Raw genomic sequence first — 26,391 nt, 5'->3', positions numbered from 1 at the left:
TCATGAAACTTGGTAGTCTAACAGAGGATCCAAATTTTATTATGGGAGGGCTTTTATTGTGTGGAAGTTATTAGCCTGGAAACTGAATGGGGGGGGGGGGGGGTCTAATTGGGGCTCACAAACCTAATAGCCCAAATAGGTGAGATTGGGTGTTTGGAGAAGGTTGAGTCCTTGAAACCTGTCAAGTTTGTATTCGTTTGACTCTTGGAAGATAATTCTCACATTAGAAGAGATGGTGAAAGGTAGAGGTGGGAAAACTCCTAAAATGCTCATGTTTTAAAGACTTGTACCCATTGGCAAAGGAACTTGTAAAGTGAAAGACCATCAAAGCAACTTGAATCCTCATCATCCTCTACTGTCTCTCCAAGAGCAAGAAAATTGGCTCAGAGAACAGACACACGACACAAAAAATCGGCAATCTTTTCACCAGCTTGCACATGAAGAGTATGCAATTTAAATTGCAAGTGAAGTACCTTGGCCTGATTTTCACCTCAAATATCATGGAAAGAGTCTCCCAAGATTCTTTATACGTGTTAGCATCACGATTATAAGGTTGAACTACATCAGATATACTCAGAGTAATCAGCATTAGTTCTTTTGCATCAGCATTGTCAAACATCTTCTATGCATCAACATCAATCGGACGTTTAGTAACGCCTGTAACAATCTCCCATAAGTCTTTGAAGTGAAGAATAGTGCACATCTTGATCTTCCATGTGGCATAGTTAGTCCCCTTGAGAAGTTGGGTGTCTAACAAGAGTACTTTCAGTGCAGACATGACGATCTCAAAATAACACTAAAAAAAATAATATTCTATTGATAATCTTTATTGAGGAAGAGACAACACACACTTTATGAAAAATAAGATAGTCCTTTAAGGACAAAGAGAATTAAGATAGGCACAGTAGTCGTGTGCAGTGAGATGAGGACACTTCTGTGGGTGGTCTACCTCATCTTTGTCATCTGCATTGTAACCAGCTTCAAGTTGCACATTGATCTTCTTGGCCTGGCAATGAACATCAAACAGGAACTAGTCGAGGATCCCTTTCCAAATCAGCTCATCAAACTTGAGATTTCTGATGTTTTGAAGAGCATCAAGGATAGAAAAATAAATAACAGTACTGTCAGATACTGGTTTTTGTGTTCCATGATTGCTCTCCATACTGCAGGCATCATAGGGAGTATGTGACATTCACCCTAAGAACGTGTGTCTAGGAAATAGTTTGTGTGACTGCTCATAACTACGGGATTGTGTGGGAGTCCACAGGGAGAATTTTGTTCAAACCTCCAATATTGGCAGCCACCACTCTGCTACCACAATCAGATACTGTAGAGAACACTACAGCAAAAAAAACAATGTCTCCAAAAAAAATGATAACTCTACGGTGTGCAATCCTTGCATGGATTTCTGCTTCTTTTGTGGGTTGCTCCGACTTTCACAGGCTTCCCAAACACATGCACCCCTTACTGTCATCAGCAGATCTCCATGACCACGGGTCCTATGCTTCCGGTGCTACCAACCAACTTGGAGAATAATATGGGCTATGTGCATGTTCTTCAATACACCACAGACTATTATGCATGTGGTCTTCAAATAGGCTGTGTATACCATACATAGGCTGCAGCCTTGTGGATATGACAATGTACAGTCAATAAATAAAAACTCCTACGGCTCCTCATTAGTACCAGAACCTCTACGCTTCTGTTGAAGGCTGCAATACACAAGTTTTCGATAGCAAGAAAAACTACTAGGCTTGCAGGCTCGAACACTCTGATACCAATTGAAGTTGATAAAAGAAACAGAAGAAATGAAGATTGTATTGCAGCACCTAAATATGTGTTCAATAGATACATAAATAGGAAAAGGAAGTGTTGGTTGCGTAACTGGTAACTACTCACAGAAAAACTATCAAACTAACAACCCTAATATAGTAATGCTAACATTAATATGCCCAGGAAACATCCAGGAATTAATGGTTCCTATTAATTAAAGGAAAACCCACAATCTCCAAATAGCTGTTGCTATTAAAAACTAATTTTCTTCTTAGGGTTCAAATACCTATATAATATGTTTCAGATAACAATCACCATCAAGCATTTAAAAAATTAAGTTTCTCTCTTAAGAAATTATAGCTCACCTTTGAAAAATTAAGAAAAACTAACTTTTTGATTCTGTTCTGTTACTATAATAGTCTAGCAAATACAACTTCAACATCAAGATCTCTTTGCTTGAAACTAATATCTATTGAAAAGAAATCGCTAGAAAATAATTTAAAGGATATTATTCAATCAAATCCCACCAATATAATCTGATCATAAAGATTTCTATAATTTTCACATTTATTTCTTTGTCTACGATAAACCTGAACACATACAATCCAAACTTTTTACAACGGAAGTTTTTTTTTTTTTTTCCAAATATTCCTCAATTCTGCAACAAATGTTCAACTATTCTTACTGTTGCAAATATTTGTTTTCCTTCAGGTAATATCATAATACTTCTTGATATGATCTCTACGACAAATTACTAGATGGATCATACTGATCCTGGTATCCAACAGTTGCAAATCAGTAACCCGGATGAAAAAATCAGTGTCGTCGGGATGTCTGACAAAGTGAAAGAAAGGCAGATTTAGGGTCGCTCATACTAAAAAGACCAGATGAACCATAAGATATAACTAGCAGTGGAATTTAAGTCTTGATTGCAAACAATCATATAGTCTGGTTTGGGAGAAAAGTGCATGAAAGCAGATTCTCCAAGGATAATAATAATGATAAGAGCTGTCTATGGTAAACAATAAACATTAGGTTCCCCAATATTTATGTTAGATATATGCTGTATTTTTTGAATGTTTTATATTCTATCATGTTGGTTTAGGGATTTGAGGACCATTGGCATTTGAGTGCAAAAGTTGTTGCATTTGAATTAAAATTGAGTTCATTTTTAAGGTGATTTTTTTGTCTATAATTTTTTGTGTTCATTGTATTGTGCTTTTGTTTAATGCTTTCTTATAGTTGTGTGTCTATATATAATTGTACATTGATATAGATTGCATGCAAGTGATAATTATGTATATTGAACAATGGAGATAATACAACTAAGTGCTATTTTTGGTATTTCTTTTGGAGAGGGTTTCCTAAGATAAATAATCGTGTTATATTGTTATTGCACCACTACTTTCTTGGCCTTGCACTTAATATTTTATTAACATTCCTTCCCTTGTATTGAAATATTAATATCATTTCTCATTTTGTGGCATTGAAGGTACAGTGTAACTACATCTTTGAGATGAAGGATTTACCAGCCTTGTACTAGCCCACTTCATGTGTAAAAGCTCTGTGCAGGTGTGTCTCATGGGAAAAACAAATGACTAGAATTTCAAGAATGAAAATAGAGAGACTAACCAGTCAAAAAATTGAATTATGAAAGTTGAAGATGGAAGATCTTCCTGTAGATAAAGATCAGTGGGTTGTGGCTGCAAACAAACCCTCATTTATAGAAGGATGGGCAAATATTGATATGAAAGGGAAAATCTCAATCTGATTGTGCCTTTCAGATTTACTATTATTCAAGATCTTGGGAGAATTGAGTACTAGGGAACTATGGAATTAAAAAAGTCTTTGTATTAAATAGAGTCTCTACTACATATACGCTATCTTCAAAATGGAATGCAACTCTGAGATGAAGCATTTAAATGCTTTAAACCATAGTCACCAGGAGATGGCTATTGGTTCTAGTATATGAGATGGGTATGTTCTCTCCTAATTTGTACTGAAGGGAAGTGTGATTGTGAAGGGGAGGGTTTTTGTGTAATACTTTATTGCACCTCTTTCATAATAAGTTAGGAAAATATGTTTCATTCATAGAGAGTTACTTAGAACATTTGTCCTTCCTGCTCTAAAGGTAATTAGGTGCCATCCTTGCCTCATAAGTGCCACCACTACCTACTTGTTTAGTTTCTCCCTTCTAGGCTGATTCTAAAATCCTACTTTTTGCATTTATCAAGAACACAAAAATATAGAGAAAACCAATAAAAGGAAAAAGAAAATCTCCACGAGAACAATGATCTATGATTGAGGGCAAACCAACACCAGGAAATGAATTCCCCATGATATACATGAAACCTCTGGATCAAAATGATTAATAAATTTCCCATTAAGAAAAATAAGAATGAAGAATCTCACATACCAAAGAATAGTAAGAACTTGCTTCTGTGGATGTCCACGAAAATCATCATTTGATCTATGCTCCAAGATCCATACAACAGCTCCTATGATGAGAAAGAATGCCGCAGTTGTACACCACATTTCTATTGTGAATGGCTTCATAAAAGCCCAAGTGCCACTAGGAGTGACCCTCTGGAGAGAAGTCGCCACAGTCAGCCCTGCTTCTATGTAAGGTTGAGTAAAGTCCACAATCTTTGACCGATTGGTCACAATCAAGATGTCCCCAACTGCTGCATCAAATTTCTACAGTACTCCAGTAATAAATAAATACTTCAAGAATATAAGCAAATTTACTTGGTGCACAAAAAAGACAATGCGAGAATTATATGAGAACTATAGCCTGTAGCTGATCATATTAAAGCATATTAGGAGATATAAAGCCAAGAGTTCTGCTAGTACCAACCTTTGAGGCAACCTCCCGCACAAGCTCATTATAATTGGGGTTTGATTTCCCATTTCCAAAAGGTTCAAATGTGTATGGAAGGGCATAAGGTAATAAGGCCACTGCAGCAACAAACACATCAATAACGAAGCCCTTCATCATGTTGTAATTACCTTCCACTGGATGCTCAAGCTCTTCAAATCCCACCTTTCTGGGCACAGCAATTATAAGATGCTTTCCATTATTAGGAAATACCCACCCACGTGGTATTAGTTTGTTTTGACCTGGCCATACTATATCAATCATTTTCTGACCCACAGTTTGCTGGTTGTGTGGTTTGGCAACTCTGATTTCAGGAGGAACAATAGAAAGGCCTGATTGATTAGCCCAATAACTTACCTTACGAAATCCTGTTCCAACTATATTAATGATCTGAAAAGTAGCACCAAGCAAATTTCGAGTTTTATCAAATTTTATAGGACCAGTTAAGCCAGTGAAATTTGTTTGCAGTAATATTTTCCACAACTGTGGACCTCCTATGAATACCTTTAACTCTGCTAATTCTGTTTTGTTTCCACTTGCATTGGAGAGCCGAGGATAACTTGTAAAATTAACTGCTCCTTTGCTCAAGAAATTGTCAATAGAACGGGCAATTGTCCAGACTGCATCATAAGCATAGAGTCCAAATGCATTCAAGTGGAAATCAATGATTCTAGCTTTGTAAAGATTGTTCCACCTTACTGTAAAAGCATGCTCCTGATCAGAAATCGGAATATGCCTACGTATAGCAAGGACTCCTTGAAGTGAGTTCATGGTTTCATAATCAAGTCCATATGAGTCCAACAGGGAAGAAAGCCAATCTGTAGCTAGCCAGACATAGGTACTGTTCATCATTCCAAGGTAAAGTGCCTCAGAGAAAAGCTCAATACCTGTATCTGGATTCATATGAACAACAAATACCCTCGACTCCATCAAAGCTAACTGCACCAATGCACTTTCAATTTCACTTTTACTGGCTCCAGGAGGAAATGGTATTTTGGTAACAATCTTAGCTTGTACTTCTTCTAGTGCATCATTCAAAGCTGCTATTCCGTTTCTCCCATAATCATCATCAGTATATGCAACTACAATATCTTTCCAGCCATACAAACCAATCACAGCTGCAACTGCCGTCATTCCATATATATCGCTGTGTGTCATGCGAAAAAAATAAGGATACTGATATGATGAGAGAGTTGGATCTGTTGCTCCAAATGACAGAATTGGTACGTGAAGTTCACTGGCTACATGTGAAACAATATGAGCAATAACCGAAGATTGTGGTCCTACTATTGCAACATTGTCTGTTTTCATCAGCTCCAAAGCTGTAATTATAAAGGGCGTTAAATGGATAGTAGCTTATAACATTTGTTTTGTCTCAGTACAGTAAAGAATAAAGCCTAAAAGATAGACCAATAGACTCAAGAAATTGTAATACTGAATAGTGTGACAGAACTTCATGAATATAGGAACTTCATAAGTGTTTTATGACCAAGAAAATGAGGTTCTATGAAATAAGAAACATATACTCAATGTAATGGTGTTGATGTGCATATACAGACCTTTTTTCTTTAGTTAGGTCTTCAGTTTATTTTATGTTAAAAAATATATAGTAATTTTTTATTTTATGTAATGACTCATTTTTTTGGAAAGAAGCTTCTCAAGAAATCAGTCAATAAGATTAGTTAAGAACTTTATAAATAAGAGCTTTCCTCACTGAAAATCAGATAGAAAAATAAAACTATTTTTGTTTTGTTCTAGGAGAGGTTATAAAAATATTTTATTCTAAAAATAATTAATAAATTAAAACAACTGATAAAAAAAGGTTGCTGGTCTTCAAAATACTCATGGCACATAAATTTTAGAGAATCCAGAAAATCAAGATGAACTGAGAATAGGCAATCAAAAAGTTTGGAAACTCTCCAAATACCATAGACAAGACATAAGCACTTCTTCCCCTAAGGATGGTATGTGTTCTAGGCTAAGTTACCGATTCGAGCTTCCTGCCCGTGGGTGCGGATGCTGAAGCAGACGGATTCCGGATGCATCCGGAAGCCTTGCAAAAGCTGGCTGGAAGCCAGCAGCAAGCTCCCGGACGTGTCTTTGGCTTCCAAACGCATCCAGGAGCCTGTGGCTGGCTTCCAACCAGCTTCTGCAAGGACTGGCTTCCAAACAGCTTCCACAGGGCTTCCGGATACATCCGAGAGCCCAGCAGCCAAAAGGCCCAAAAAAACAATAAAAAACAACTTAACTTTCCTATTCAGCACATGTTTTAATTTCTTTTTTTAGGGTTTTTTGCTATGAAACCCTAAAATGACCCTAAAGGTGAATATTGAAGCATTCAAAACTCTTTTTGGAACTTTTTTGCACCTACAGTCACTTCTCATTTGGTCTCTAGTTTGCATTGTCATTGTGAAGCCAAGTTCAGCATTTTCGAAAAGGATCAATCAAAGAGCGAGAGATAGCTTTCTCAAAGGAGTTAAAATCATTCAAAGGGTCAATCCCATTCTTGAGTATTTTGATGAATTTTTTTGACTTTTTGATGAATTTTTTCAAGTTTTTGAAGAATTTTTTCAAATTTTTTTTTTTCGAAAGATATGTAGAAGCAAGTTTGGGTATCTATTTTAGTAGTTTTTTCTCACTTCTTTCCACTTGTGTGCATGATGTTCATAGATGTTAGGACCTAATTAGAATTTATTTATTTTCTTATAGAATAGGTTGCAAAAAACTAGGCAAGAATGGATACCGGTAGTGGTGCTAGTCAAAGTTCAGTGGGGGGCCAAGGAGGGGAAGGGACTAATAATTTCAAAACTGATATAGGTTCTCCTTTGTGGAGACATACAACATGAATATCATAGGTTGCAGGAGGTGGCTCATAGTATTGGAAGTGAAATTATTCTCGAAGTAACAAAGGAAAACCTTTCAATAGCTCATATTCCCGAGTAAAGTTTCATTTTATGGGCCCTGTTGGCAAAGGATTTGGAATGTGCAAAGGCAAAAATGGTACTAGGATGACTAGTGCAGAAATACTTTCATTTGTAAGAGAACAAGAAGTTGTTGATGCATTGATCAATAGATCAAAAAAAGCTACTATCAAGGTCCATCCTCAAAGAGCAAGATGCATGCACCTACTGAACCAATTGCATCCTCCCAACACCCATTCTTGCAAGTACCTATGCCAAGAGAGGATGAGGAAGAAGTGGGAATTTCAACCCTCAAAAAAAGCCCATTGCACATCGCATTAAAATGGAGGCAAGAGAACGTGCTAGTGAAGCTATTGCAGGTTGCCTCTATGCGAATGGGTTTCCTTTCAACTTGGTGAGATCACCATATTGGAAAGAAATGGTGGCAGCAATCAAAGAATCACCAGTTGACTACTCAAGCCTGGGGTATGAAAGGTGCACACAACTCTATTGCAACAAGAGAAGACATTTATAGAGAAAGAACTTCAACCAATCAAAAATATTGGAAAATTTCGGGTCTAACTATTGTATCGAATGGTTGGAAGAATACAAGAAACTGGCCACTAATTAATGTGATTGCAGTTTCCCCCAAAGGGGCAATGTTTTTGAAGGCTGTTGATTGTGAGGGGCAAGTGAAGGATTCTGAATTCACTTCTAGAATTAGCACCAAGGCCATCGAGATGGTGGGTAGTGAGAATGTGGTACAGGTGGTCACAGACAATGCCAGAAATTATAGGGGTGTGGGTGCTTTAGTTGAGAGTTGGTATGAGCATATTTTTTGAACCCCATGCACTTTTCACTCCCTTAACTTGATCATGCAGAGGATGGGCACTAAGTAGATTGAGTGAAGAAAATATACCAAGAGAGGGAGGACATACAAATGTTTGTGACAAACCACCAAATGTCACAATCCATTTTTAGAACATACTCCAAATTGGGGTTGCTAAAGGTAAATTAATTTTTTTAAATTACCAAGTTTCATGGATTTGTAATTTAGTTAAAAAATAAAATTTATAATTATATTGTCAATTGACATATTGTTAACTTGCTTAGGTTGCTAAGACCCGTTTTGCATTGGGCCAAATGATCATCGGTAATCAATGGGGCATATAGGTCTCAAATTCAAAAAGAGCACAAAGGATCAGGGATTTGATCTTGAATGAGAGTTGGTGGGCTCGTGTGGCATATGTATTGGATTTCACCGAGCCCATCATGACTATGCTCTGTTTTGCTAATACAGATACACCTTGCTTGGGGGATGTCTATGATGGCATGGACACCATGGTTGAGAAGGTAAAGCAATCTATACAAGCACATGAGAGTGACCCCACACAAAGCGAAGCCTTATGCAAACAAGTGCAAGCAATTATCCACCATTGTTGGAATAAGATGACTACCCCATTGCACCTCCTTGCATATGCCTTATCTCCTAGGTACTATAGTGAGGAGGTAGTTGGTATGTCGGGTAGAGTTGCAACATTTTCGAATGAGGAGGTTGTTGAGGGGTGCCACAAAGCTCTTACAAGACTCTTCCCACTGGAAGAAAAGCATGAAAAAGTGAGGGAAGAATTTGGGTTGTTTGCTTCAAGGTTAAAGCATTCTCCATTTGCACTAAAGGACCAAAATAGAATGGGAGCTATCACATGGTGGTACATGTATGGTCAACCTTTCAAGCATCTTCAACCTCTTGCAATCAAGGTCCTATTACAAGTAAGTTTTTTATTTTGTTTTGTTTTGAACTTTTATGTTTACATTTGCATTCTAGAATTTAGTGTTTCACACATTCTTTAAAATTAATTTTCTTTTCGTCTGTATGTTTTGTGACAACTATCTAGGCTGCTAGTTCTTCTGCTACTGAAAGGAATTGGATTACATACTCCTTTACCCATTCGGTGAAGCACAACCGATTGGGCTCCGAGAAAGCTGAGGATTTGGTCTTTGTCCACACCAACTTGCATCTTTTTTCACGTAAGAATGATCATTACAAGGAAGGGGCAACAAATCTTTGGGATGTAGCCCCTGAGTATGTAGATTTGGATGCAACACTTCATGATCTTATTACAGTCGGAGACGGTGATGATTATAGTGTGGCACGTGTTGCATCTAGCATAAGTGGAACCATGTTTGGTTCAAATGATCTTTCATCAGTTGGAGATGCTGATGAGAATGTGGATTTTCTTGTGAATCCCTTTGATTCAAAGTCAAACTTTGATGCAAGTTGATTGAATCTTCAATCATTAACTAAGTCTTTATTTTGTTGGAATCTTGAACATGACCTATTTGAACTTATTGTCTAAGACTAAGCTCTAATGTTGGACAAGCACATATTGATATATCATATGAATTTTGATAAAGGGTTAAGTATCATAGTCATACTATCAAATGGTTTGTTTTTGTATATTTCTTGCATTAATTTGCATATATATATATATATATATATACATATATACACACACACACATATATATATATATACATATATATACACACACACACACACACACACGTTTTCTCCCGCATCTACATCCAAAAAAAAAATCTCCACATCTTGTATCCGCTTCGGAATCTACATCCGAATTGGTAACTTAGGTTCCAGGTATTAAAATTAATGTTTGCTCTTGTAATGTCATAAACTGCATGCCATGCAATCTCACATTACATAGGCATTCGATTTAGCCAACTCTATGACAATCTTTACTTTTTAATTTCTGTCAACTTGCCTTGTCACTTGTGACCTCATTTTCCTGACTATTTGACCCAGATCAATCATAGACACGTGCGCCATGGAGGCATCCATGAGCCATGGGTTCATCCTACATATCTCTGCAAACAAGTTGGTCATTGGAGGGTTACACTGTCTAATTACTTGTAGTGTAACACCCTTGTGGGCCTCCATCAACATTAGGGTGACACCCAACCCTCCATATCTCTCCATCCTGAACTCATTTTGACAATAAAACAAAGGGATTCATTCTCTCAAGATCTCACACTCTCAATCTCATATTTTCTTACATTTTCCTCATCTCCATTCTTTCTCATAGAAAATCTCTACCAACTTGGGAGGTATATGCTCTTCCTCACAAGCTCTTCATTTGGTGTTGAAGGGAAGTGTCTTTTTCCTAGTTTATCATATTTACATTATTTAGCAAACCTCTTATGCTAGCTCTCTCTCTCTCTCTCTCTCTCTCTCTCTCTCTCTCTCTCTCTCTCTCTCACACACACACACACACACACACACACTCATTCATTGTTGTATCGTTTATCTATTTGAAGCATTATCTATTTATCTGGCTATCCATGGAGGTGGAAACATCAAAATGAGTCTTTAACTGTAGAAAATCTCTTATCACAACTACCCCAACATTTTTGTCTTTAAGAAAAGTTTTTGAGAATCTATGATTGTAAAAGTTTTATCATGCAATTGGAACTTATTTAAATCCGACCTCATTTCTATATTGGAGGTTGATTTGATAATATGGTTATAAACCACATTTTATATATATATTGCAAACTATAGAGTCAGTTGTAAATCAAACCTCAAACATTATAAACCTCGCTTAAGTGGCCAATTACATTGTTAATAACACCAAACTTCATTAAGTTTGAATGAATTATTAATACTTGTAATGTCCCCTTTTTCTGGGACATTATAATTCAGTATTGCCAGCTCACTCCGCCTAGGTTTCGGGGGTGAGAAGGTTCTTTTTGGGGTTCAGTTCGAGATTTGGCCTAGACATTTCTAGTTTCAGACCCATCGGAGCAATTTTGGTAGGTTGTCCGAATACTTACTATTTTTAGTAAGTGAACAGAGCTCAATATTCTGGATATCTCAGTGTTGGTTTGGAAGTGTCTCGCCAAGATCTTTCCAACGAGCTATTGCATGTGCTTATCTGAGTTCGTTTGTGACTTAAGGACAAAAAGGTGTTTTATCCCACATTGCTAAAAGATGCGTGCATCACATTGAGAAATGTGATAAAGGCAACAGACTCTACATGGGCACATATATGAAGATTATATTATTGAAGACAAATATCAATCTGGGAGCTGGAAACAGTTTTGGTTATTTCTTTGAGGACACAAACCCTTGAAGAAACTTTGAAGGTTGGACACAAACCTAGCCTTCGTTCAGGTTCTATCTATATTGCCAATCTGACTGTTATTCCTGTTTGTAAGATTGGATATTATGAATTGTTGCATGTTATTGTATTGTTGTTGTATAATACAGTAATTTGGGTGGATTGTTTCACTAATTCCTGGTGCATATATGTATTTCTGAATATTGGAGGAAATGAACAAACTTTTATGAGTTTTCTTGTACTGAAATCTGTTGGTTATAAATTCATTAAAATTCTAGAAATTGTAACAAGTTCTGTTCGGATTTAATACTGCACTTTTATATCTCAGGTTTTGGGAAAATATCCGGAAAGGGATATTACAATGGTATCAAAGCTGGTTTTCCTGCTAACCTGTGAAATTATAACGGCAAATAAAGTACAGCATGGGCTTTTGTGAGAACGAAATTTCTCATGAATGACATTCTCTTCGCTATTGAAAGACAGAGTAGAGGGATTGATAGGCCGAGCACGAGGTCATCACATTTAAGATTGTTATTGCCTGCATTTGTCAAATACTCAATTGCCAGGAGAAGTTTGTACTCTACTGGTGTTTATTTGTAAAAAGTGAGTTGTTGGGTGGTATTTGAAAACATTTGGAGGGATTGTTTCATGTTGTACAAGTCTGGTTAGGCCCAGAACTGAATTGCTTGAGATGAGAGGAAGAAATTGTGACAGAGCCTTGCACTCCTAAGTCAAACCCTGATACATTTTTATATGAAACTGAGAAAAAAATAGATCATTATATTCAGACGTGAAGCCGTAGGAGGAAGAAGCTAGTATTTCTGATAAACTACATACCTTCAGCAGATATTTCATGGTCGGATTGCCAGTACGGCCTAAGAATATTCAGAAAAGGGTTGTGAATCTAAGGCAGGCTTACGTTAAACGCTAAGAAGTGTTGCTACAAGTTGGGCGTTTTTAAATATATACACATTGCAGTCATTTTTCCCAGCCATAGGAAGGGATTCAGTTTGGATAGCTGGGCGTTGGGCCTGCTAAGGTATTTATTAGATTGTTCCTTAGAGTTGGTGACGTCCTCAGCAACACAATGGCTAAATGGTGGAATAAGGGAGGATTTTCTTCATGCAGGGTTAAGGAGTATCAAATCAGAATGCGTGAACGAGGGACAAAGTTGGATAGTCACGCAAGGAAATATATAGCATTCTAAGCCGCGCGGGAGTACATCGAAACCATTATCGCGTGCTCAACTAAAACAATTTTGGAGTCACAGGCAGAGTCATTCGACACTACTAGCAGGGTGGCACAGGCGTTGAAAGTTGGGAGGTCACGTGGTCAAACCCAGGGCATACAGATATCGTGTTGCAGGTGTGAAACGTCAAAGTTGGAAGAAACACGCTAATGGAAAACTTGCAGTAATTGGTATCCCGGCTTGACTGGAGTGCTCGAACTGTGATTAAGTGTTTTGAGCCGACGTGAATACATCTAACTATGATTTCGGGAGGAAACCGCGAGTTCACAAGATTTGTAAAGGTTGCGATAGAGATTATTATCACCTCACAGGTTGTATGTTGTAAGCTTGAAATGAACTTACAACTATGCGTGACTATTCTGGGCCGTTGGGAATAACAAAACCAGAGTTGCAGTCTCGAAGGAGTGGATAGAGGCCAGTGGAGATTCTGGTGCTCACACAACAAACACAGAGGTTTAGCAACGCCCAGGACCCTTTTACGAGCTGTGGTTTGAAGAGTCTTTTGATACACAAAGTAAGGTTGAGGACTGACAGGTAATAGCTACCGGGTTCACCCTATTGGGACAGAGGCATTGAGTCAACTAGAAGGACACGCCAGTAGACTTATTTCCATGATACTACCACGGCTTTGGTCACCAGGTTCCCTACTATACTCATTCATATATATGTTTATTTTTTCTATTGTACGGGAATGACCTTGCATATTGTAGACAACGGCTTGTTGAAAGTTTGGATATTGTACATGGTAGTTATGTTGATGAAAATCTGAGAACAGCAGTTGGGAATAAATAAATATCTGCTTATTCCATATGTTCTTATCTCTACCAAATCTGCTAGTACCGGAAGAATATTTTGAAACATTGCCTACATGATAAGCGTTTGACGAAATTCCTATTACTTGAGTTCATTATTTTAACGTCCAAACTTTTAGAGCATAGTACAGTGGTATCAGCTTGACTAGCTCTGCTATCAAGGAGAGTGTTCGACATTAATCTCAGAGTGCTTGGGTATAGACCAACGTCCATCAATCTTGACAATAAATACGGTTTTCTAGTATAGAAATTTCATACGCAGTAGCTCAGTTGTTCAAAGTGTTGTTCTGAATATATTGGGGGGTGTGGTATATCTGTTTAACAAATTTCCAGTTACAATTCTGAACCTTCTAAATTTAAAATTAACTCAGAATACTACAGTGGTATGAGGCAAATTGTCGTATGTGTTAATCTGAATCCAGATAAGCATTCAGCATTGTAAGGGTGTGAGTACAACTATGAAACATTACCTGTTTCAGATCAGAACTTCTTGATTAAAATCAGCCTATAAATTTCAAAACAACAAGAATATTTGAAAACCGTTTTGGGGGATACTGCAAGAGAAAATAATTTTATTTTAATATTCCATTATCAGCTATGGGAAAAGTCAGGAAGGATATTGTCAAATGGCAGCACCAGCTAGCCCGAGATTTCCAACTCGATATTAAAACTGAAGTTAAAAGACTGTAAAATGAGTACAACAAATTTCCGTTAAAGATTCAAAAAGACTTCCCTTTCATTGATTATGTGGACTTTTAGCTAGAGCTACAAAACAAGACGGATATGATAAGAAACAAATACTTTGAATTGGCTCGAGAACTCCTTGCAGAGGACAGTTACAGGAATTTGCATGAGGAAGGCATTAATCAATTTGATAGTAGTTCTAAAAAAGAAGAGCAATCTTTGGATGTTAATACACAAAAAAATAATAAGGGCACCAATATACTAGCAGGTAATTGGGAAACAGAAGTATCTCTTGGAGCTGTTTACACTAGTCCTTTTGATGAGCACATTGATGGCCCAGGTAGTAGAGCTGACCAAACCGCCAATGTTGGCAACTCCAGCATCTTATTTGGTGACATGGAGATTAACTTGGATGAATTTTATGATGATACCAGGCTGGAAATTATGTCAAAAATTGAGAAGCAAATGGGCAGCGATGTTGGTAGGACAGATGATCTAGCACACGTTGAGTTAAAGGATATGTTTGAAAATGTTGTTTCCCAAGGTGCTGAAAAATCAGAAAATTCTAGGGAGAGCAGCCCACTTGTGTTTGAAGGAGATGGGCAAAAACCATTTTCGCTTCTTGACTTGTTGGATATGCTTTTGGTCAAAGAGGACAAGGTTATCCAAGTATTGACAAGGATAGATGATTCTTCTAAATTGGTTGAAGATCTCATGCGGAAGATTGTGATAGAAGAGAGACATGGTAGTGTATGTGGTGTCATAAGTCCTCACTTACATACTATTTTTGAAACTCTGAAAATGATAAAATATGAATACTTGCAGCTATTAATGGATAGAGATCTAGCAATAAAATTTGGAAGGGACAAGGAGAGTGAGGTAGATGAGCTATGTCTTCAGTTGAGCTTAACACATTATTCTATCCACAAAGCTGAAAATCAAACAAGTGGGGCAGCCACTTATGAAGAAGATGACAGTGGTTCAAGGGCACAAGAAATCATGCAAATCATTGAAGGAATTCATAAAGTGGGTAGATGTGAAGGCAAACAATGTGATTCAATCACGTGTTTCCCTTTTGATACTTTCTATGGTGAGACAAATTCTATGGTTCAGCAAGTTGATGAGTCTGAAAATTCTGATTTTTATGACAGCAGCTGTACATTTTCACAGGAGGACATGGTTAGTGATACAACAAGTGGGGATAATTCAGAGTTTTCAGCTAATGGTGAATCATCATTTTATGAAGACCTTGACATGAGCGAGAGTACCTATGGTGGAGTGGGAAGTTCAGATTTATCCTTTGCATGCACTGAGGGATTTTTCAGCTTACCCAGAGTTTTATCACCTAGCTCTTATGAGATGGTCACAGGCTACTTATTGATTGGTGATTTCACTTGTTGGTATATTCCAGCTATTAGTGGTTTGTCTATGTATGATGGTAGTATATCCGCTGATTCTATTTGGCCTTTAGGGGTCAATGAGTTATTTGCAGCTGAATGGGAGAGCATACATTACCCTACATACCACATTAGGTGTCTACATTTTTTACTCAGCAGTATACTGGAGACAGTGTTAGCATCCTTGATGTTGGTGATTCACCAACCACTCTTTCCTTTACCCAAGATCATGTTGATTGGGTGATCGGGGATCCAGGTGCTAATAGTATCTTACATCTGATGGTTTATGCTGTGTTGTTACACAGTCGCAGGATTATGATCTGTGTGTTTCAGCCTTCTAACATATCAGAGATCCAGAGATCAAGATTACTTCGTTTTCACCTGGGTGATTTAGTGATTGAGTTAGATTGTCCGGATCTAACATTATCATCAGTACAGATATTGCAGGGGTGGTAGAGTGGTACAGTGGTGCAGATATTACAGAAGTTGGTCAGAGGTATCTCAGACAGTGCGCGAGTTCTCACTTGAGATCCAGGCGGAGCATCCTTATGTATTGCCTTTCATTGGGGAGCTAGGGGGAGAGTTTGGATGTTATCATCTTGTGGTGGATATTGGCTTATTGCTGAGCTCCCATTTTCACTTGATAGTAGAGACTCGTAGGGTCACTTATGGAGTGAGACATTTGGTTTCTACAAGTATGAGCGGATTGCTTGAGGGCAAGCAATCTTTGAGAGGGAAGGCTTTGTAATGTCCCCTTTTTCTAGGACATTATAATTCAGTATTGCCAGCTCACTCCGCCTAGGTTTCGGGGCGAGAAGGTTCTTTTCGGGGTTCAGTTCGAGATTTGGCCTAGACATTTCCAGCTTCAGACCCATCGGAGCAGTTTTGGCAGGTTGTCCGGATACTTACTATTTTTAGTAAGTGAAATGAGCTCGGTATTCTGGATATCTCAGTGTTGGTTTGGAAGCGTCTCGCCGAGAGCTTTCCAACGAGCTATTGCACATGCTTATCTGAGTTCATTTGTGACTAAAGGACAAAAAGGTGTTTTATCCCACATTGCTAAAAGATGCGTGCATCACATTGGGAAATGTGATAAAGGCAACAAACTCTACATGGGCAAATATATGAAGATTATCTTATTGAAGACAAATATCAATATGGGAGCTGGAAACAGTTCTGGTTATTTCTTTGAGGATGCAAACCCTTGAGGAAACTTTGAAGGTTGGACGCAAACCTAGCCTTCTTTCAGGTTCTATCTATATTGCCAATCTGACTGTTATTCCTGTTTGTAAGATTGGATATTATGAATTGTTGCATGTTATTGTATTGTTGTTGTATAATACAATAACATATTTTGGGTGGATCGTTTCACTAATTCCTACTGCATATATGTATTTCTGAATATTGGAGGAAATAAACGAACTTTTCTAAGTTCTCTTGTATTGAAATCTGCTGGTTATAACTTCATTAAAATTCTGGAAATTGTAACAAGTATTGGTTTTCTGTTCGGATATAATACTGCACTTTTATATCTCGGGTTTTGGGAAAATATCCGGAAAGGGATATTACAATACTTTTATCAAATTGATTAATATGATGGAAAGTCACATAATTTTCAAATAGCAAATTCTATTTGCAGCCTAACATGTAATGTATAATTTAAATTCCATTTTTAATCTACAAAATGAAACTTCATAGCAATTCGTTGATTCCTTTTTGGATACCCATTATGTTGGGCATATTGCAGAGTTTATACACAATTTGGCAAGGGAATACTATGAATAATGTTATTCTAAGAGACATTTTGAAGGTCGGGGTCTGGGGGGAGGACTATCATGCCATTCAAACATCAATAATCCATCCATGAATACCATTAGAGAAACTAAGCCCTCAAGCCACAAAGTCATCTATAAGTCAACAATAAGGCATGACTTAGGTGCTTTTCAGCCCAACCACAAAGCAATGCTTCCCCAGAATTCTTCATGCTTCAAAGAGCACCTAACCACCTACAAAGAACCTAGCCATCTAGAAACAATTGCATGACAAAAACCTTGGTTCATCTTGATACATATACATGCATATCTAAAACACGATAATACAATGCCCCATTATCATGCTATGACAAAGTAACATGTCAACAAATTTTGCTTGGCTAATTCATCTATTTCCATATTCAGCGCCCTTTCCAAGAGTCATAGCTCAAACAAATGAATTTTTCTAATCTATCTTCTTAAAAATGGAGACATTTAGCATACGCTTAACTTGTTTAACTATTTATTTCATCATGCTCATGTACATTTTAATGCAATATTCATCTATCGTGATATCTAGATATGATTATATAAGTAATTGATTTTTTTCCAATGCAAATCTGGAACTACATACTGCATATTAACAGGGATATTCAGATGTACTTTCCCAATGCAATCAGTGATAATCAAAATGCAGATTTTTATAACAGCATATTGAATGATTATACGATATTTAATTGAAAAGGCGTACTATGTGTATGTATATATAATAAACATGTATATATCATATACATGTATAAATGTGTATGTAGGTAAAAAAATAGCAATTTCATGGTTTTTCAATCACATAAATGAAATTGGATTTCAGTTACAATCACAAGTTTTTTATATAAATTTACCTAATGTTCTAATGCATTTTCATTGTAACATTTCAAATTTTCCACTTTGTTTAACAGTAATAACAGATTTTATTTCCCATTTCATCTTATGAAATTTACATTCTAATAATCACATTTTCAATTTTTAATTGATTCATATAAGTATGAATTTGTATGAGGAAAACATGTAAATTGTAAGTAGAGTTCACTAGTCTATGCATGCAAACTAGGACTCTTAGGGCTATTTCACTATTCACATTGGAAGGTGAAGATCCACTCAGTGCAAGATCCTTGGGTTTAGGTGACTTTTGTGTTCCTTTGTGATGAGTTGAAAGGTGACTATGTAATTGTGGAAGATGAATGCAATATGTAGGAAAACGCATAGTGAAATGATGATTTTCAGCACACATAAGAAAACATAAAACTGATATGCAGATTCAGGTTGAAGATCTGGAAAGTACAGACGAAGATTGACCTATGATATGAAATTCACGTAGAATTAAGGGGACTTAGTTGCATTGAACAACCTGTGTTAGCATTAATGCTGATGATACTACATTGGGGGTGTATCCTAAGCGTTGGAGAACATTGATATGTTGTATTCATGACCATGTTCGTCATTGTCGACAAAATGGTATGGTTTTCTGTAAAGTTTGGAAGAATAGCAATCAGAGATCTTATGATGCATAGTAACTAAGAGTTAAGTGATGCGCAGTTAAGGATATGTTCCCGAGAGTGTCCTAATGACATGGTTAAGAGGACTAAGTTTGAATCGATGGTGTACAGAAGTTACACTTGATTTACTGAGAGCAGCGCAGAAACAGAGCATTTGTTTGGCTGCTTCTGATGTTTGCATTGTATCTCTTAGCCAAGATATAATAAGGTAATGCATAGTCAGCCAGTGACAGAAGACAGTCTAGTGGCGACGTCAGCAAGTGCACAAAACTTGAAGTCACACATATGAAGTTTTGTATAGATTGTGAGCCGACAACATTATTGTAATTGTGATTTAATTAATTATCTTATTTTAATTAATTGGGAAAGCCTCAAGGCCGACTCAAGGAATTATTATGAAGATACAGTATAAAGGAAAGTTGTTTTCCTTATTTGTAAATAGTCTTGGTGTAGAGGACCAAGTGGAATGTGAAATATTAGTGCGCAAGGAGCAGAATGCTTATTGAATGCATGTAAGCGATCTAAGAGATCATTGAATGCACAGTATGAGATTTGGTTACAAGATCTGAAGAAGCAGAGGTCCGATTGACAGGATAGAGATAGAGGAAGAAGTACATTTCAGTTCTATTATTTTGCAAGGAATAATACAGAGATCATTTGGACAGTGGGTTCATTGATCTTAACCTTGAAGTTCTTTGGGCAGTGGGTTCAGCTTTCTTCCACAACTCCTAACAGGGTTGGAATCTCCAAACAGGGACTCATATGTATTGAATGTTGTAACAGACTCCTAACAAGGAATATTTATATTAGTGCATCATCTTGTGGGTACCATTCCCACCGGGGTTTTCCCTTTGATCAAGGGTTTCCCTAGTTAACATATCTAGTGTTAATTGTGTATGAGTATCTTGTTGTGGTTTTAGTTTATATTATTCACCTAGTTAAGTTTGTTTAAGGATAATAATTGTGATAATAGTTCGATAACAGATTCACCCCGCCCCCCCCCCCCCCCACCCACACAAGTTATATCAGTGGACTATATATTCTAACCTGCTCCTAGGATTCAATTGCCTTGTGTGGCTGGCTCCTAATGTTTCAGATTTAATTACAGTCACTCAATAGTCATCTTGATGCTCAGTCATTCAAGTAAACGCATGTACCATTCCTTCCATCCACCCAACACATTGAGGCTCGTAAGTGGTATAGATAAGCTTGCATTCCCCATATAATTAAGTGATCACCTATGTAACCTTTCTTGTTTATTTTGAATTGTAATCCTATGATATATTTAGTCGAGTTTGGATTCAAAACTAGTAGTGAAATATCCAAGCCCTCTTCTTTCATTATATTCAAAGATTTCTAAGATGAAAATTATCAACTATCATGTGTTTAATCAAAATAGGTATATAATTATATTTGGAAGTAATGATATGATGTAAAAAGTTGGTAACAATATAGTGTGATGGTTTAAATTATGGCATTGTAGTTCTTGACATCAAGGTTCAAATCCTTTATGGGATGTAATTGTTGAGTGTTTATGTTAGGGATGAGATATTGTGATTAAAGCAAATTTGTGAGCATCCCTTTATCTTCCATAGGGTGCATGGTGTTAAGTAGCTCATTGTCAATCTCCCATCTCAAATTGCCGTTGTAGATTCTTAAGATATGTACTTTCGAATTCAACTGTGTGAATTTTGTTATCATCAACATTTCGGATCATATTTAATGATTCATCATCAAAGTGACCATATGCATTTCTTGTTTCTCAATCCTCGAAAGGAAGGTCAGAATCATCAGCCTTTTATTGAACTGATGTGAAACTCCCTATGTCCTTGCTTCTATCAAGTGATTAAGCATCTTCTCCATCTGCTCTTGTCCACTTGCTAAGGTCTTACTGAGTTGTTGTTGACTTCTTGTTAACTCCAACAAAGTAATTATATCCACATCTGCATAATTCCATCACTGGGTGTCATGATTCTCACAATAGGTTGGTAGAATCACCAACTCTAAAAGCACTATAATATACCAACGACAATTTGGTACTAAAATGCAATGATACTCGAACTCAATCTTTTGAGTACTCACTCTACACTTTACTATCACAATCATACAACACTTAATTAGCACTCTACTCACACACCTATACGGAAAAATAAACTTGACGCTTGGCCTTTGACACTCAAACTTTGACAACATTCAACACTCACCCTTTTGCACCCCTTGGCACTTGGTACCCTTTCATACTCAACCTTCAGCATTTGGCATCCTTCAATATTCACCCTTAGACAATTAGTGTTTTGAAGATTACTAGTGCAAAAAATTGTAGAAAAGAGCAAATACACATAGCACAATATTTTACATGGAAAATCTTGATAAAATTATACCACGAAAAAATTATATTATCAAACTAAAAAAGAATGAATGAAATTTACAATTGATCAATCCTTATACAAGAAGATTGTAAAACCTACAAACGAAATCCTAATAGGTAAATGACATTTAATAATTAATATTTAATTATTATTTGGAAATGCAACTGCATAAGAAGAAATCTTAAGAAGGGAGTAAAGGTAATTTAATAAATTAAATTAAATTAACCCTTTACTCTAATACCCTCCCTTAAGATGAGCAACAATGCAGCTACAAACAATACATGAAAAAACAAGGAAACTACAAAGCTAAAAGGAAACTTGGGTCTCGGCAACAAGGCATGATGAGGTACCCAATCATAACCAAATCTCTATAAAATAGAGAAATAGGGAAAACCATATGGGAAAAACCCTACTCATAAAAGAGATAGAAGCTAAAAAGAAAGAAAAGGAAGGACTTGTCACTAGGACCCCAAGGAAAAACTCTTTCACCCCAAGCATAGAATGCAGCTGAAGATACCACGCGGATGCAAAATTTTTAGTGAAGATGTCTACAACCTAATCAGTAGTGGGACTATACTCCAAGCTAAGAGAGACATCTTGAATCATATGCCTAATGAAGTGCATGTGAAGCTCAATGTGCTTGGTCCTCTAATGCTCAACTGGGTTGCAGGAAATGTGTATAGCACTTTGATTGCCACACCAAAGAAAGGTGGGACTATCAGGTGGAAATCCAAACACTGTCATCAATTCTCTAAGCCATAAAACCTACTAATTAGCTAGCATAGCTACCTTGTACTCTGCCTCTGTAGATGATAATGCGTGAGCATGCTGCATCTTACAAGACCATGTGATAGGTCCATAACCAAGACAAAAAACAAATTTATAAGTTGACTTGCAATCATCAATATCACCAGCCCAATCTGAGTTTGTGTAACCAACAATGTGAGAATCACCTAATGTGTAGTGAATGTCATAACATGTAATACCTTGAATGTACCTCAAGATATGTTTGGAAGCTTGCCAATCACTCTCATGTGGATCATGTGAGAACCTACAGACAAGTCCAACCGCAAAGGAAATATCAGGACATGTGTGTGTCAGGTACAACAAACTACCCACAAGTTGTCTATATAAAGTGGAATCCACTGTAGGAGTAGTGCAAGTGGTGAATAAAACAACTCCCGACTGAAAAGGTGTGGGAGTAGGCTTGCAATCAAACATGTTGAACCTGTGAAGCATATCAAGAGCATACTTCTGTTGGAGTATGGCTATCCCATCTAAAGATTGAACAACCTGTAGGCCCAAAAAATAGTGCAAAAGTCCAAGGTCTATGATCTCAAACTGCTCTCTCAAAGCTCGCTGAACACTCTAAATCATGGCAGATGAGCTACCTATAATGATGTAACCATCTACATAAGAACAAGTATCAATAAGTCAACCTCATGGTGCTGAATGTATACGATAGGATTGGAATGACACCGAGTGAACTGTGAAGCAAGCAAGAAGGAATCCATCTTCTCATACAAAGCCTGAGGGGCTTGTCTGAAACCATATAAAGACGTCTGAAGCTTGCATACAAAAGATGAGTTCTACACAAAACCATGAGGCTTCTCCATATAGATCTCCTCATATAGGTCTCCATGTTAAAAGGCACTCTTCATGTCCATCTAAGAAATTGTCCATCCCTGTACAAGGCAAATAGATTTCATCTTGGCAACAGGAGCAAAGGTCTTGGAGTAATCAATACCCTCAACTAGTGAAAAGCCCTTTGCAACAAGACGTGCCTTGTACCTATCAATAGAACCATCTGCAACATACTTGGTATGGTACACCCACTAGCACTAAACCAACTTTCTTCCTCTTGGAAGAGGACAAAGATCCCATGTGTGGTTCTTCATCAAAGAAGAGTACTCCTCATCCATAGCCCTATCCCACTCTAAGTGTCATGTTTGCTATGAAAAACTCTATGGATCATTTGAAATGGCATGACTCAATAGTTTACTACCAGAAATTTGGGCACAAGGGCCACGAGAATCTGAAGGATCACCTGCCATAGGTCTTGCTGCATCAACAGCATCACGAGCCCACTTGCGCACTCGCTAAACAACTAGTGGAAGTGGTGAAGGGAGATCAATATCAAGATCTTCATCAGAGGATGCATAATCTTGTGAAGGAGTAGAGGAAGTACTAGGTAATGAGGGAGAAGCTAGTGATGGAGGCTCCATCTAAGGATAACGCTCATCAAATTGGACATCTTGCCAAAACAAGACATCTATGGAATCAGGATCAAACAACTTGTATACCTTCACATCCTCACAGTAGCCAATAGAGATGAATGGTTGAGACTTCTTCTCCATGGATTTCCGCTGAGCATCTAGAATAAATGCCCAAGACTCACTACCAAAAATATAGAATGTAGAAACATTGGGCTTAACATGAGTCCAACCCTCCTCAGGAGTCGAATGTTGCAATGCCTTGTGGGGCATCCAATTCTGAATACAATTGGCACAATTGATAGCCTCAACCCAAAATGAAGAACTCATAGCTCGAGATTGTATCATACAATTGGCCATCTCTCGTAATGTCCTATTCTTTCTCTCTGCAACCCCATTTTGCTGAGGGGTATGGAGAACTATGAACTGATGCTGTAAACCATGCTCAATGCAAAAATCTCTAAAAGACTGATTCACATAATCCCTGCCATTGTCAGTGCTTATACGCCTGACAGAAAGACCAGACTACTTCTCCACAAATGTCTTAAAGATTCGAAATGAATCAAAGACATCAAACTTGTACTTCAAAAAGTACACCCATGTGCGGCTAGAGAAGTCATCTATGAAGGTAAGCATATCAAGTAACTAAAAAGGATGGAGTGGGGAATGACATAAGATCACTATGTATCAACTCCAATGGTGCCTTAGCACGTGTGGATCTACCTGCTGGAAATTGATCTTTGTGATGTTTGCCAAGTGCACAACCTTGACAAACACCGTCAGTACAAGAGATCTGAGGTAGTTCAATCACTAGCTCTTATGTACTCATCTGTTGTAGATATCTATAGTTGATATGACCAAAACGCTCATGCTAAAGCTTTCTCACTGTGTTTGCAAGAGCAATAAGAGAAATGCCTGTAGAATCAGAGCTCTCAAAGCCATCAAAGTGATATAAGTGAGATTGAAGATCAACACTCCTAGTACCAATAACCAAGTCAGGAGCATGAACGTCTCAAATAACCACATCATGTGGTGAGAACTCAACTGTCTTACCAGAGCCAGAATGACAAATCTAAAAGAGAGATAAGAGGTTCGTAGAAATGGTTGGAACTAAGAGAACATCCTGTAGTGAACCACCCTCTAAAGAGAGTTCCTGGACCTAAAACTGAAAGCTGTGTGGAGTCACCAACTGCAATTTGTGTAGTAACACTCTGAGCAAGTGAGGTAACCAAATCAGGTGAGTGTATCATATGGTGGGAAGCACCTGAATCAAGAATCCAAGTAGTTGTAAAAGACAATGCTCGTACAGAGAGAGCATGTCCTTTCCCTAAAGGAGGAGGTGGTGGCTTCGGAGAAGTAATACTATGTTGTTGCATGGCCTCCTCTAAAGCCTCAAGATTTTTCCAATGCCTAGAAAGTAGATGTCCTTCCTTGCCACAAAAGCTGCAAGGGTCACCTATAAACTTCTTAGTTTTGGAGGACGACTCACCAAACTTAGAAGATTTATCTTTTAGAGTGGATTTTTGAGCATCTGATTGAGTAATCTTGGAGGAACTCTCACTACTTTGGCTTCCAATTCGGCTTCCTTGTAGATGTCTGAGCGACCAATGTCTATGTCTTTGAACGTGTGATAGTATCCAATTGTGTAAGCTTGGATTGCTCTCTAGTCAATCGATCACAAAAAACCTCAAAAGTGGGCATGATTAATCTGGGACCCAAAGCATCCATAGTGGAATGGAAAGTAGAAGAGAAAATCTGAAAGTTTCCTCGAAGCTTTTATAGAATCAGATAGATGCACTCCTTATCTGTCTTCTCTTTTTTGCACCTTATAACAAAGTTCTTTGCTACTTGAACCTCATGAGAAAGTCTTCAATAGAGGGAAAAGTATGTGGTACAAGTGAAGTAAGTTGTGCCTCAATCTGAAGTGCTCTAAACTCGTTGATGGTACCAAACAAGTCCTTGAACTTGTCCCACATTTCTTGAGGAGTGGAACACTCATCAAGATGAAACTATAAGTTGTCTGAAACACTCAAATAAATCAGATCCATAGCTTCATCCATCTTATTCCTATGCCACAAAGTCTGATATTGACTCCAAAAACTGGCTGCACTATATCTAAACAAGACCACAAACCCTTTGAACAAAGAAGTTGTTGCATAGTAGATTTCCATGTGTGATAGTTATGTGGGTTTAGAAGAACTAGACAAGAAGAGGTCTCAGCCATTGTTTTAAGAAAGTGTTTTGAATTTTTCTGATATGCTGATATTGTACTAGAAAATAATGAAAAACACCCCCCACAATGCAAAGAATCGAACCCAAGCTGCTAGAAGGAATGCGTATACAAGAAAAGAGCAAAAAAGCTTCAATTGAATATCACAAATACCTGGTAAAAAATACTAGTGAAATGACAAAGAATTTGGGAAGTTCTTGAGAAGAGCTTTTTGATACTTTTTTCGAATTGGAAAACAAAGCTAAAACGAGCAAGTTATGCCCCCAAGAAGATAGAAAGCATCATCTAACTTAGAGCAAAAAAATAGGCACCAAACTGGAGAAAAGTCCAAAAAATACCTTCACCATCATGCCTATCTCGGAATCATCATTCCGACGCTTTCTTCAGATCCAAAAAATGCCTCTGTATGCTCAAGTTACAACCAAAAAACCACTAGGGCCTTCGTA

General features: G+C 37.5%; 1 protein-coding gene across 2 annotated transcripts in view; it reads right to left on the bottom strand.

Moving 5' to 3' along the window:
* The window catches only part of LOC149541053 (glutamate receptor 3.1-like), a 107,619-nt gene that overhangs the window by 46,119 nt on the left and 35,109 nt on the right, over window positions 1-26,391 (bottom strand). The window contains exons 3-5 of one of the 2 annotated variants that reach the window (XM_089802043.1): window positions 5,156-5,973; window positions 4,631-5,041; window positions 4,190-4,470 (exon numbers count right to left, since the gene is read on the bottom strand). In XM_089802043.1, coding sequence (XP_089658169.1) covers window positions 4,190-4,470; window positions 4,631-5,041; window positions 5,156-5,973 — 1,510 coding nt within the window. Of the gene's footprint in view, window positions 1-4,189; window positions 4,471-4,630; window positions 5,974-26,391 lie in introns of both variants that reach the window. The other variant, XM_089802042.1, reaches the window with a different exon arrangement.

The sequence above is a fragment of the Cupressus sempervirens genome, chromosome 9 (assembly GCF_028749045.1).
Source record: "Cupressus sempervirens isolate cs-2001-9-10 chromosome 9, ASM2874904v1, whole genome shotgun sequence".
In the NCBI taxonomy this organism is placed as follows: Eukaryota; Viridiplantae; Streptophyta; class Pinopsida; order Cupressales; family Cupressaceae; genus Cupressus; species Cupressus sempervirens.
This window is presented reverse-complemented; position numbering and strand designations above follow the sequence as displayed.